This window comes from Bos javanicus, chromosome 2 (genome assembly GCF_032452875.1).
Source record: "Bos javanicus breed banteng chromosome 2, ARS-OSU_banteng_1.0, whole genome shotgun sequence".
Lineage (NCBI taxonomy): Eukaryota > Metazoa > Chordata > Mammalia > Artiodactyla > Bovidae > Bos > Bos javanicus.
Genome location: NC_083869.1, coordinates 789,448 through 802,997, shown reverse-complemented (window position 1 = coordinate 802,997; position 13,550 = coordinate 789,448). Strand labels below are relative to the sequence as shown.

Sequence of the window (13,550 nt, the reverse complement as noted above, 5' to 3'; positions counted from 1 at the left end):
TCTCCTTTCTGTGTCCAGGGCATGTTGGGTGCCTCCTACCCCCAGATGGCAGGCAGGGAGCAGTGCCAAGCACTGGCCCTGCTGGCTGCCTCAGCCTCTGCAGGGACTTGTGTATTGATGCCAGGCTAATCCCCTGGGCCACCTCAGACCTGAAAAAGGGAGTTTTATGACGTGGAATATCTATGGGTAATACTTAATGTATAACATTCTAAATTTTGTTGTGGTGTGTTTTAGGAAGCAGCCTTCCGAAAAGTAGTACAAGCCACTATGGTGCGAGATCGCCAGCACGGCCCTGTGGTGGAGTTGAACCGCATCCAGGTAACAAAATGGAGATGTTCTCTGTTCACAGATGCGATGATTTTGTGGTTGTGAGTTGCGTCCCTGCAGCCTGGGGCAAGTGCTCACAGCAAGACTCCTCTTGTGCCCTTGGTTTGAGAGCAAGGTACCATGTGTGTGGGATGGCTTGTGGTGCTGAGACTGCCAGGTGGCCGTGTAAATGGTTTTCTTTATAACACGAAGAAGGAAAGCTTATTTCAGATAACCTGGGAGCACAAATCCAGATAAGCAAAAAGGGAAAAATAAAAATGACCCATATTTCCACCACATGTTGACAACTGCTGCTAATGTTTGTGGGGTATGTTATAACCTGAACTAGACTTTGGTAACTTGCTCTCTGTTCCCCTTAATGCATTGTAAGCACCCAGATCTCTGTCATGTGCCGTGGGGCTGTGCGATTGTTTCTGCTAACCAGCGGCACATGCTGATTTCTCTGCTGTGGGCTGGAAAGTTGGGCTTGCTTTTCTGGGATACAGCAGGGCCAGCTGGTGTGGCTCTAGCTACGTGTGTGTCTTCAGTCACCCACTTGGGTTAGGTTCTGAGATGCAGAGCAGGTTTCGTATTCACACCAGCCTCACACCCTTTCCAATTCTGATGGCTTACTTTGCCAGTTTAATAGGCCAGAATCACTAATACTAAGACTTTGCATCACAGTAGTAATCAAAGAAATGAAAAGGAGACTATCTCTGGACTTATACTGCTGCCGAATGTATATAAGCTTCACATTAAAAGAATTAAAAGGCACTAATGATGACAGTGTGTGTACTTGACATTTACCATGCAGATGAAATTGGCCCCACCTCTGGAGCAAAAGCGAGCCATGAAGAACAAGTGCTTTGTTCCTGAACTTCCTTGTTAGCACATGATTTTTACCCTGATGTTGGTTATATGACTAGAAATTCTTCCAGAGTTGTTCTTGGGGGGCATTTTTAATTAAGGCAACAACTCTTCTCCTTTGTTGGAGAAGAGTTCTCCAACAACTCTTGTCCTTTGTTGGAGAACACATGTGACCATGCTGATGGAAGTGATTAATTCACTGACGTCATAATGTTTAATGTGAAGCTGGAGGTCAGTCAGCCCATTCCACAAACAAATGGGCTATTTAATTAGATTAATGAGAAAGCTTTTATTTCCCCCCTTGGAGAATCATTTTGGTTTTCTCTACATTATTAGGTTTTTTTTTTTTTTTGCATGGCAATCCAAATTTATTGAACTACTGATGCTAAGTTATACAAAATTGCACCACTTTAATTAAGGCTTTTAGTTTACATTTGGCCACCTCAAAAGTAGTTGTAACATTAGGTTGGTCAATTTAAATACTGTGGCTCCCTGTTGGATAGACACACAATCTTTACACCCAAACGTTAATGCATACAAAGCAACAAGGCATTGTTAAATAAAACAGCAATAGTTACTGCAACTTAGGCCTTGTGACCAATTACACATGATTAAAATTACTTCCCACATTCACATCCACAGTACTCTTCCACCATTTAACATCTCAACCAAAATGTTACACATGGGAAACAATCACTAACAGGCAAAAATACTAAACCTGTATATTTGGTATTGCAAATACACTTATGCATGAGCAAGCAGGGGATTCACAGTGAGAATCTACAGCTGCAGAAGCCTGAAAATGATTTACAAAAATTGTTAAATCATTAAAAAATTGTTTGAAAATATACACTTCTTGTTGTAGACCCCCACTGTACACACAACTATAAACATTGTTCCCTATGTAAACAAAAAAGGAAACATATAATAAAAGATTTGAAAAGTCTGGACATTTCCTTCCCAACAGATATTAAAGGCAACGTCTTTAATCTAAGACATTATACTGAAAGGACTATCATATTTTAAAGACAAGATCACTGTCTCCACAGGTTTTTTAAAAATTAAAAAAACTATATAGCTGTGTTAATCAAAGCGCTTATTTGTACAATACAATGATAATGACCTTGAATTTCTTTAAAAAAAATTACAATAAGCTACAAGTATCAAAGAAGCAAAGTTATCTGGAGTAGTCTATATAGGAGCTCTTTGGACTTTCTTTTATTATGCTAAAATAGTGGTGCTTTTAGGATTTACATTATTGTACTCTCCAATACAAAGTATGGGGTGTGTTAAAGTATACAGTACACCATTTTCATACATGTACAACATTGGTGGATGAAAAATGTCTCTTAGCAGTAATACTGGGTTGTAGCCTCTGGTTTTACCAGCTGCATACTCTAGGACTATTATATAAGTAAAAATCTCTCTGTGATACTGGAAGGTGATTAGAATGTGCAAACTGATGTAGTAGTTTTCATCCGCCTCTTAAAGGGTACCACCACAGAAAGTCCATTTAAGATGTTGGTAGGTTTAACAAAGTTGGAATGCTGGCACTGTTGAATTGGGCAACAGTTCTTCAGACCTGGCTCAGAGCTACAATGCATTTAGTATATTAAAGCAGCTGACATGACGACTTTTTGCGGGCCTTCCCAGGCACTGGAGTTTTTCTGTTAATTTGTCACACTAGGTCATAAAAGATCTCATTAACATTTATTTTTAATTTTGCAGAGGATTCTAAGAATGCACAGTTGTTCCACTGTCTTGCTAGATTTTGACCTTGTTCCTTTCCTACAACTCTTTCATCTTCCAAGTCACACTTATTACCAACCAGAATCATTGGAACATCACCCGTGTCTTTAACTCGAAGAATCTGTTCTCTCAGATCTTGTAAATCATTGAATGTGGACTGTGCTGTGATGGAATAAACTAACGCAAAGCCTTGTCCATTTTTCATGTACAAATCCCTCATTGCTGTGAATTGTTCCGTTCCTGCAGTATCCAAGATTTCAAGCATACACTGCTGTGCATCTACTTCAACTTGCTTTCTATAAGAATCTTCTATCGTAGGATCATATTTTTCAACAAAAATTCCTTGAACAAACTGTACAGTCAGAGCAGATTTTCCAACGCCTCCCGAGCCAAGAACGACTAGCTTATACTCACGCATGGTGCAAGCTTGTAAAAGCTAGTACCTCTCGCGCTGTCACCGGGTGCCCGCAGCCAGCGTCGCCTCACGCTCCTTCCGAGTCGCTGCTCCCGGCGCCACGGCGGTCCTGCCGCTACCCCTGCTGCTGCCGCCGCCGCCGCCGCCACTCCGGCTCCATTATTAGGTTTTAAATACTTAAGTTCATAAGTGCAGAAGGCTGATGGCTGCAGATCGTCTAATTTAGGCAGTTGGGTGTTCTTGGGTCTCAGGCTTGCCTCAGACATGCACGGGCACCATGCTGGGGCCAGTGGCCTAATGTGGGTGTCCAGGCCCAGGGGCCCTGGTCGTCTGGGAACCTGGATAACCTGGAATCTGCACTAGGCACATTTTTCAGTCATTGTGTGCTTGATGACTCTTTCTTTCTCGTCTTTATATCCCTAGTACCTTGAGTTATGAGTCTTTTGGGTGCATGTCTGAACAGACGTGACTAGATAAGAATAGATAAGAGGGCAAACAGATTTTATTGCACATTTTTTAAAAGACATATAAATACCCTTCGGTGCAGTGTACAGTGCTCGTTGATGTCGGAGCAGCCACTCCAGCTACAGAGACCCTCAGGCGCCGGAGCCAGATTCTCCTCAATTCAGGCTTTCATACCCACTCTTAAAATTAGGAAGAACTTCCACAAAGATGGAGATAAAATAGAGCAGAGCGGTGGAGGGGACAGTCTGTGAGTCCAAGTTGAACGCAGACACCAGTAGTCACCCAGAAAGGTGGTGTAGGTGGCCTCTTCCCTGTACTCTCCCAGGGCTGCAACTTTTGTGGGGATACCTGTGGAGAGATTTTCTTACTTTATGTTAAAAGTGCCCTAGAGACACTAAAAGTAGGCTGTGTTCTTGGAGGGTATTTCTGTTTGAATTTGATTTAGTTTTGTAACAGGGTCTAAAAATCAGTGTATATTAAAATTTTATTATAGATAATGAGCACATTTCCAAAAATTTAGAAAATTTAAAGACAATTAAAACTACCTATATTCCTGCTGTTCAGAAATAGCAGGTACACAACACTGTCCTTTCAGTGTCCTGGCTGTATTCATAGAGCCATGCTCCTTCGTAGCGGCTGAGAGTATCAGGTTGTGTTAACTGGCACTGTAAATGGAGGTGATGTGATCTTTCAAGTGGGAAGCAAGTCTGTGTCTTACTTACCCTCACAGAGGAACACATCCTCTTCCTTCGTGTAGCTCACTTCCCCCCCAGGTATTGTATGCCTTAGAGAGCTGCTGAGGCTAAATGAAATGACATATGAGAACGTGCAGCTGAATGTGTGGCGTGTAGGAAAACTCACTCCACGGGAAACTGTTGTTATTATTATTGTCATTGTTCTTTTAGTCTTAAGATTGATAATTTCTGCAATAAGGAAAATTAGTTGTTAAACTCAGCTGAGAACTCACAAAGAAGTTGAGGATGATGAGAGTTTAGCCAGAGGAGTCAGTGTAAAAGTACATTTTCAGAATCATTTTTCCTTAACTTCTCATTTTGCCATCACTTCAGACTGAGCTTCCTGGGTGATTCTGAAGCACAGCCTGAGATGCAGGCTGCAGGGTTACTTAGTCCACTGAGTAGCTGAGTAAGGGCTTGAGGCCATTGTTCTGATCTGTTGAGGCATCGTACTAGGTTGGTGCAAAAATAATTGCAGTTTCAGACCCTGAATTTTAAATCAGTATAACTAGACTCAAACACATCTTTATTAATCAGAATAGAAACCATTACTATCAACACATTTTTGCCGATGAGAAATAAGTTTGTTTATTCCTGTAGCATAAAAATCCATTCCTCAGGATTTGACAAGCTTTTGGGAAGCATTTTCTGCCTTCTGCTGGTTGTGGAAGTGTTTTCCCTTCGCTCAAAGTTGTTGAGATGCTTGAAGAAGTGGTGTCAGTTGCCGAGAGGTCAGGTGAATATGGCAGTGAGGCAGAACTTCATAGCCCAGTTTGTTCAACGTTTGAAGCATTGGTTGTGCAACATACGGTTGCGCGTTGTCACGGAGAATTGGGCCCATTCAGTTGACCAGTGCTGGCTGTAGGCGTTACAGTTTTCAGTGCATCTCATCAATTTGCTGAGCATGGTTCTCAGATGTAATGATTTTTCCAGGAATCAGAAGGTGGTAGTGGATCAAACCAACAGCAGACCACCAGTGACCGTGACCCTGTTTTTTGGTGCAAGTTTGGCTTTGGGAAGTGCTTTGGAGCTGCTTCTTGGGCCAACCACTGAACTGGTCATCACTGGTTGTCATATAATCCACTTTTCATCTCATATCACAATCCAATCGAGAAATAGTTTGTTGGTGCATAAAGAAAGAGAAGATGACACTTCAAAATGACCATTTTTTTGATTTTCAGTCAGCTCATGAGGCACCCACTTACTGAGTATTTTCACCTTTCCAATTTGCTTCAAATGCAAAATGACTGTAGAATGGTTGATACTGAGTTCTTGGGCAACTTTTTGTGTAGTTATGAGAGGATCAGCTTTGATGATTGCTGTCAGTTGGTCATTGTCAACTTCCGATGACCAGCCCCTATGCTCCTCATCTTCAAGGCTCATCTCCTTTGCATAACTTTTTGAACAACCACTGCAATGTACATTCGTTAGCAGTTCCTGGGCCAAATGCGTTGTTGATGTTGTGCGTTGTTTCTGCTGCTTTACAACCCATTTTGAACTTGAATAAGAAAATCACTTGAATTGCTTTTGGTCTAACATCATTTCCATCAGTTCAGTTCATTCGCTCAGTTGTATCTGACTCTTTGCGACCCCATGAACCACATGCAGCACGACAGGCCTCCCTGTCCCTCACCAACTCCCGGAGTTCACTCAAACCCATGTCCATCAAGTCAGTGATGCCATCCAACCTTCTCATCCTCTGTCATCCCCTTCTCCTCCTGCCCTCAATCTTTCCCAGCATCAGGGTCTTTTCCATTGAGTCAGCTCTTCGCATCAGGTGGCCAAAGTATTGGAGTTTCAGCTTCCACATCAGTCCTTCCAGTGAACACCCAGGACTGATCTCCTTTAGGATGGACTGGTTGGATCTCCTTGCAGTCCAAGGGACTCTCAAGAGTCTTCTCCAACACCACAGTTCAAAAGCATCAATTCTTTGGCACTCAGCTTTCTTTAGAGTCCAACTCTCACATCCATACAGGACCACAGGAAAAACCACAGACTTTTGTTGGCAAAGTAATCTCTCTGCTTTTTAATGTGCTCTCTAGGTTGGTCATAACTTTCCTTCCAGGAGTAAGCGTTTTTTAAGTTCATGGCTGCAGTCACCATCTGCAGTGATTTTGGAGCCCCCAAAAATAAAGTCAGCCACTGTTTCCATTGTTTCCCCATCTATCTGCCATGAAATGATGGGACCGGATGCCATGATCTTAGTTTTCTGAATGTTGAGCTTTAAGCCAACTTTTCACTCTCTTTCACTTTCATCAAGAGGCTCTTTAGTTCTTCACTTTCTGCCATAAGGGTGGTGTCATCTGCATATCTGAGGTTATTGATATTTCTCCTGGCAATCTTGATTCCAGCTTGTGCTTCCTCCAGCCCAGCGTTTCTCATGATGTACTCTCAGTCAGTCGTGTCCGACTCTTTGTGACCCCATGGACTGTAGCCTACCATGCTCCTCCATCTGTGGGGATTCTCCAGGCAAGAATACTGGAGTGGGTTGCCATTTCCTTTTCCAGGAGATCTTCGCAACCCAGGGATCGAACCTGGGTCTCCCGCATTGCAGGCAGACGCTTTACCATCTAAGCCACCAGGGAAGCGATAACGTACTCTCGTTTAAAATAAATATAAAATAAGCAGCAAGTAATAAATCATTAGCAAAAAACATAAAGCAAGAAATGCACGTTAAAATGAAGTATAACATAACCACATTTATTTAAGAATGTATTCCAGTGTCAAATGGCAAATTTCAACAGTGCAAAACCACAGCTACTTTTACATCAATCTGGATAGCTTATGATAAGAAACTCAGGTGGGATAAGTGCTCATACTTGGAGACACAGTGACCCCAAGGGTTGAATAGAATCTGTGCAGGTGAAAAAAAGGACAGAAGGAAGATTCTGTTCTGGCCAAGCTGGTGCATCCAGGTCTGGTCTCAGAGCCACTGGATGTGATCCTCCCAGGGCTGATGGTCTGCTTAGAGGCTGCTTTCAGATATCCTGTCTCTTCGTCATGGAGACGATGCTGCTGCTGCTTCTGCTGCTGCTAAATCGCTTCAGTTGTGTCCGACTCTGTGCGACCCCATAGACAGCAGCCCACCAGGCTCCCCCATCCCTGAGATTCTCCAGGCGAGAACACTGGAGTAGGTTGCTATTTCCTTCTCCAATGCATAAAAGTGAAAAGTAAAAGTGAAGTCGCTCAGTCGTGTCCAACTCTTAGCAACCCCATGGACTGCAGCCCACCAGGCTCCTCCGTCCATGGGATTTTCCAGGCAAGAGTACTGGAGTGGGGTGCCATTGCCTTCTCTGCATGGAGACGATGGGTAAGGTTAAATACAGTGTGAGGATAAACCAGGTTGCAGTTACTGCCTACTTGAGCTGCTTGCAGCTTTCCCTGTGGTCTGTGCTCTCTTGATAGACGCCACCCGTCCTGATGTGCTGTGTGTGCTGGTGAGTGGGCCCTGGCCTGGCTGACACAGCTGTCTAGCAGGCAGCCTGTGTCAAGGGCGGGAGAGAGAGGAGCTCAAAGCTGATCCTTGGGGTCCTCAGCAGGTGTGGGTGAGGAGACGAGGACAGGAGTTACTCTTGGGAGGTCCAGCTGCCCTTCATGTTTGCACAGGCATGCTCAGGTGGTTGTACTTGAGTTTGCTGGGTGCTCACAGTGGCCTGAGGTTGTAGGGGTGACACCAGGAATCTGAGTGCTGTTTGTTGTCTGTAGAGGGACCCCACCGTCACCCCCACTGTGACCAGGACAGGGCAGGTGAGGGTTGCAGGAGGGATGATCAGCTGCAGAGCACTGCTTTGGATGCAGGGGTTCCAGGGCTGGTCAGTTTGTGAAGATGGCACCCATGTGCTTTCTGCTGTGGACTTTGTTATGTATTTTCCTTCTTTCTGTCTCTAGGTCAAGCGTTCAAGAAGTAAAGGGGGCCTCGCGGGCCCTGATGGGACCAAGTCTGTCTTTGGGCAGATGTGCGCTAAGATGACCTCGTTCAGTCCTGACAGCCTCCTCCTCCCACACCGCGTCTGGAAGGTCAAGTTTGTGGGTGAGAGCTCGCATGTGTGGAGGGGTGTTGGTGTGAGAGGAGAACTGGGAGACCCCCCAGATGCTCCCCAGGGGGCTCTGATGGAGTCAGTGACTGTGAGCTGCTGACCCTCCTTTTCCCTAGGTGAATCTGTGGATGACTGTGGTGGTGGCTACAGTGAGTCCATAGCTGAGATATGTGAGGAGCTGCAGAATGGACTCACCCCACTTCTGATCGTAACACCCAATGGGAGGGACGAGTCGGGGGCCAACCGGGACTGCTACCTGTTCAGCCCAGCTGCCAGGGCGCCTGTGCACACCAACATGTTCCGGTTCTTGGGTAGGCCTCTCGTGTGGATGCAGTGCTGCAGCTCCATGTGCTCTGCTTAGTGTAATGGCTGCTGTCTTGGGACTGGTGGTGGCTGTTGTAAATACCTCCCTTAGCTTCCTCAGTGTGTAGCTGCAGGGACATGCAGAGCTGGACCATTAGCAGCTGTGTGCTAAGGACCAGACGGTGCCTTTGTCGCTTAGAGGATCTGAGATACTGTGTTTCTGCACCTTAAACATATCCAAAACTTGGGATCACATCTTAGAGAGTCTTTACATTTGGCCAGGCCCTCCCTCCTGGTGAGGGTCAGCTTCCATCACTCATGGCACTGCCTCCAACTACCTTGAGAAGCTCCAGCTGTCTGCTTTGCCATATAAGGAACAAGGATTAGCCACTGTGGCTACAACTGTTGGTGGAAAGAGCAGAAGAGTTATAGACTCAGTCCATAGGAACAGAAGCAAGTAATGAACCTTAGTGTACGGTATAAGGCTGCACGGACAGACTAAGTCTCTGTGAATCGGGGCAGCGTTGGTTTGGAAGGCACTGAGGCCCCAGTGCCGAGCTCATCTCCACTGTGTGCTTGAGTGGACTGGGCACTTTGTCATCAGCACCAAGTATATCCTGTCTTCTGTGCTTTGAATGAGCAGGTGTGTTACTGGGTATTGCCATTCGGACTGGAAGTCCCCTGAGTCTGAACCTTGCTGAGCCTGTCTGGAAGCAGCTGGCTGGGATGAGCCTCACCATTGCAGACCTCAGCGAGGTAACCTCCAGGAGGGAGAGGACAGAGAAATGGGACTCACTGTGTGTCCAGTGCAAAGCATGGTGGGGGTCACCTGCGGTCTGGTTAAGAGGCATAGCCTGCCCTGAGATCCCAACAGACTCATGATGATCAGTCTGCTGGCCATCGGGTAGCAGAGTGGCGGTGTGGACACAGGCCAACCTGTTTCTAGAACTTGATACCTGCTTTGTGGGCTTTGCCACTTGTACAGTCTCGTCAGATGAGAAAGCTTGCTGTCTTTCCTGTGGCACAGCTGAGCGCGTGGGCAGGCAGCTGGGGGGCAGTTTAGGCTCCTGGGACCTCTCCAGGGTGTGGTTCCCTCAGTGCAGGTGGGACTCACCTCTGACCAACACAGTCACTCTCAGCAAGTGATTTTAAGGACTTCCTTGTTGCAAACTCTTTCTTCAGCTCCATGGGTGAAAACATTTCCCTGCTGCTGCTGCTTTATTTCCTGGCACATGCCACAGCCTTGCCACAGGCTCCAGGCAGATCGAGACCCGGCATGACCAAGTATGGGATGTGAACAGGGACCTGGGGCAGAGGAACAACCCTGGCTCAGTAGATGAACTCCCTTCTTCCCTTGAAAGGTCGACAAAGATTTTATCCCTGGACTCATGTACATCCGTGATAATGAAGCGACCTCAGAGGAGTTTGAGGCCATGAGCCTGCCCTTCACAGTGCCTAGTGCCAGCGGCCAGGACATCCAGCTGAGCTCCAAGTACACACACATCACTCTGGACAACCGTGCAGAGTATGTCCGGCTCGCAATAAACTACAGGTGTGTGACAGTCTGCCTTCCAGAGTTTCAACTCAATAAATAGCAAAAATAGCAGAAAATGGTTTGCTTGGGTGGCAGCTTTTTTTCCATAAGTAAAATTTAATGGAGTTGGCTCCAGCAATTGCTGCCTGCAATCATCAAAGCTTCCTTTGTAGTCAGGGTCAGAGTACTTACTGTTCTCACCTGAGATTCCTGGCTCTGGCTAGAACACCGGGGTGAGAAGTGCCCTGTTGGGCTCTGCCAGCAGAGGTCCCGGGGCCTCTGTGTGCCGCCTTTCCCGGGGCAGGGCTGTGTTCGGACGGTCTCCACCCCTCATGGGGCCCTCGCACTACCGCTCAGTTGTGTTTGCTGCATTGCAGACCGGCGGCACCATCCATGACCTCTGCCCACTGTCCCCTCAGTGTGGTCTTTGGAAGCCTTGTCCTCCAGAATCATCCAACTGGGTGTTGGGATGAGGCCCAGTGTATCACGTGGGCTTTGCTTGCTGGATTCTGGCTGGGGGCAGTCCTTGCAGGTATCCTGTGTCGTCCACCTGTGTTCATTTCTATCTCATGCCCTAACTCGCCAGTCACGAGGACCTTGGATACAGCATTGACTTTCAGAAAGTTCTTAGCTCGGCTGTTGTGGGACCTGACTCTCTGACTCTGCATGTCTAATTCTGGCTCCTTCCTGGGAAGGAGGGAAAGATGGAGAATTGTGTCTTGTAATGGGTATAGCTGTGGCTCATTTTTGAAGTAGAATTCTGTGGGCCAGTCTCGCTTCTCAGTCCGTGAGAAGCTTTGAGACTCTGTGTCTGCAAAGCGCACACCTTGCCCGTCAGCATAATGAGACTTGGCATGAGTAGGTCATGATCTGCATGAAATGCAAAGTGGATGTTTTCTTTCAGACTCCACGAATTTGATGAGCAGGTAGCTGCCGTTCGTGAGGGGATGGCCCGAGTCGTGCCTGTCCCTCTTCTCTCTCTGTTCACCGGATACGAATTGGAGACGATGGTATGCCCACCCCTTTGCTGTGCTTCCCTGCAGCGCCCTTCTCGTGGTAATCCACTGAATCAGCACCACCAGTTAACCTCTCAGTTAAATCTCGCTCTTGGAGGTCTGAGATGTGCTCATGCCTTTTGAGTGAAGTAAGACGTGCTCAGGAAGCGAGTATTCGCTGCCTCCCACCCCTCCCCTCCAGCCGCTCTCACCTGACCCTCCCCACCCCAGCCCTGGTAGAAAGCTGTGGTATGCTGATGTGAAGTGTGTCCCTCCACAGGTGTGTGGCAGCCCAGACATCCCTCTGCATCTTTTAAAGTCTGTGGCAACGTACAAGGGGGTGGAGCCCTCTGCGCCCCTGATCCAGTGGTTCTGGGAGGTGATGGAGTCCTTCTCCAACACTGAGCGCTCCCTCTTCCTTCGCTTCGTGTGGGGCCGCACAAGGCTGCCCAGGACCATCGCTGACTTTCGGGGCAGAGACTTCGTCATCCAGGTGTGGCTCCTGCATGTCCTTTGGGATCAACTGAGAGTCATGCCCCTCACACAGAGCTCTGCCACAGATGAGAAAACAATTCTTTCCTGTTACATGGTTTTTCTACCCTCTGGAAACAAAATGAAAAACACTTAACTTCTCTGATATGAGAGCTCAGAATTTTATGACTACAGGTGTTGGGTACCACTACCTACTTCTAAAAAATGTATCTGGCCACCCCCAGAATATGCTGCTATTAAGTCAGCATATTCTAGATTCTGAGCACATACATCATGTAAAAAAGCATTTGTTTGAGTCTCTGGTTGAATTAGGCGAATTAATAAATAATGCTCCTTACTGAGAAAAATCAGAGTGCCCATTCGATTGAGGATAAGAGTTCTGCCTTGAGTTCTTAATGGTCAGAATCAGGCTGTGTTTACCTGCCAGCCCCTGGGGGTGAAATCACAGCAACCAATTGCTATTTTTTACTGAAAGTCCTAAGAATTAATGAGTTGTTCCTTTTTATTTCTGAAATTGACTAGATGATATTTTTTCTGATATTTTGTTATTCTTAGCCAAAAACATCATGCTGTATGTGAATGAGAGTCAACTCTAATGAACCTAATAAAACAGATTGCAGTTTTAACTGTCCTGTACATGGTCTCTGATTATTTAACATTTTTCATTAACAGGTATTGGATAAATACAACCCACCTGACCATTTCCTTCCTGAATCCTACACATGCTTCTTCTTGTTGAAGTTGCCCAGGTATTCCTGTAAGCAGGTGCTGGAGGAGAAACTGAAATACGCCATCCACTTTTGCAAGTCGATAGACACAGATGATTACGCTCGCATAGCCCTCACAGGGGAGCCGGCTGCAGATGATAGCAGTGACGACTCGGAGAACGAGGATGTGGATTCATTTGCCTCAGATTCTACCCAGGATTATCTAACAGGACACTGAGCTGGATAAATGCCATCCACCACAAGACCCCACGAGACTGACTGAGACGGCAGAGTGCTACAGTTTAGAGTTCAGGGTGTGATATGTGCCAGGAGATGGGTTAGTACCCTAGTGTGTGGGATATCAATTGGAGAGTTAGCCTTGCACTTGGAAACTGTTAAAAGGGTCTTCTAACCCACAGTGCTGCATTACATGTAGGACGTGTTTACTAAAGTGCGTAAAGGTTTTAACATGAATATTGAATTGCAGCATCCCCGAAAATGAATAAAAAGCCTTTTCCCTTGTGGGTGCAATAGATATTTTCCCCTTCCTTTTAAATGTTGTGCATTGCCTTGATTGTACATTGGAAATACTGTGTAACAATGAAATCCTATTATAAATATTTCAATTAATTTTACTTGAAATTTGTTATTAAAAGTTTTTTGAACATTAAATGATCAGTATTACTTGAACGCATCCAGAAGTTATTTAAACCAAACCAAACAAAAAGGCTGCCAGCTCCCCTCTCCTCCCCAGGTGCTCACGCCAGCATTTGCGGTGTGTGACTGGAGCCAAGTCCTCTCCATGAGCAGTGTCGTCACTTCTGTCATGGACAGCGCTATATATAATGTTTGTGTCATGTTTATGCCTAAATTTTAATTCTCTATAAATAAAACATTTGTCACAAAATTGCAAGCTGATCTTTCTATATGGTTAAAACTAGCACTG

At 45.9% G+C, this 13,550-nt stretch overlaps 2 protein-coding genes across 6 annotated transcripts in view; one reads left to right on the top strand and one right to left on the bottom strand.

Moving 5' to 3' along the window:
* Positions 1–13,294, top strand: part of HERC2 (HECT and RLD domain containing E3 ubiquitin protein ligase 2) — a 234,718-nt gene extending 221,424 nt beyond the window's left edge. For all 5 annotated transcript variants that reach the window (XM_061431346.1, XM_061431353.1, XM_061431374.1 and 2 more), the window contains 8 exons: positions 235–318; positions 8,425–8,566; positions 8,690–8,884; positions 9,520–9,632; positions 10,238–10,428; positions 11,315–11,420; positions 11,686–11,898; positions 12,570–13,294. In XM_061431346.1, coding sequence (XP_061287330.1) covers positions 235–318; positions 8,425–8,566; positions 8,690–8,884; positions 9,520–9,632; positions 10,238–10,428; positions 11,315–11,420; positions 11,686–11,898; positions 12,570–12,842 — 1,317 coding nt within the window. In that variant the 3' untranslated portion in view covers positions 12,843–13,294. The remainder of the gene's footprint in view (positions 1–234; positions 319–8,424; positions 8,567–8,689; positions 8,885–9,519; positions 9,633–10,237; positions 10,429–11,314; positions 11,421–11,685; positions 11,899–12,569) is intronic.
* On the bottom strand, positions 1,560–3,485 carry LOC133256591 (ras-related protein Rap-1b-like). The gene has a single exon (XM_061431379.1). It carries the CDS (start codon positions 3,338–3,340, stop codon positions 2,852–2,854), a length of 489 nt encoding a protein of 162 aa, XP_061287363.1. The 5' UTR covers positions 3,341–3,485; the 3' UTR covers positions 1,560–2,851.
* Positions 13,295–13,550: the final 256 nt, after the last annotated feature.

Coding starts and splice junctions, on each gene's coding strand:
- LOC133256591 (XM_061431379.1), bottom strand. CDS start 3,340: ATGCGTGAGTATAAGCTAGTCGTTCTTGGCTCGGGAGGCGTTGGAAAA.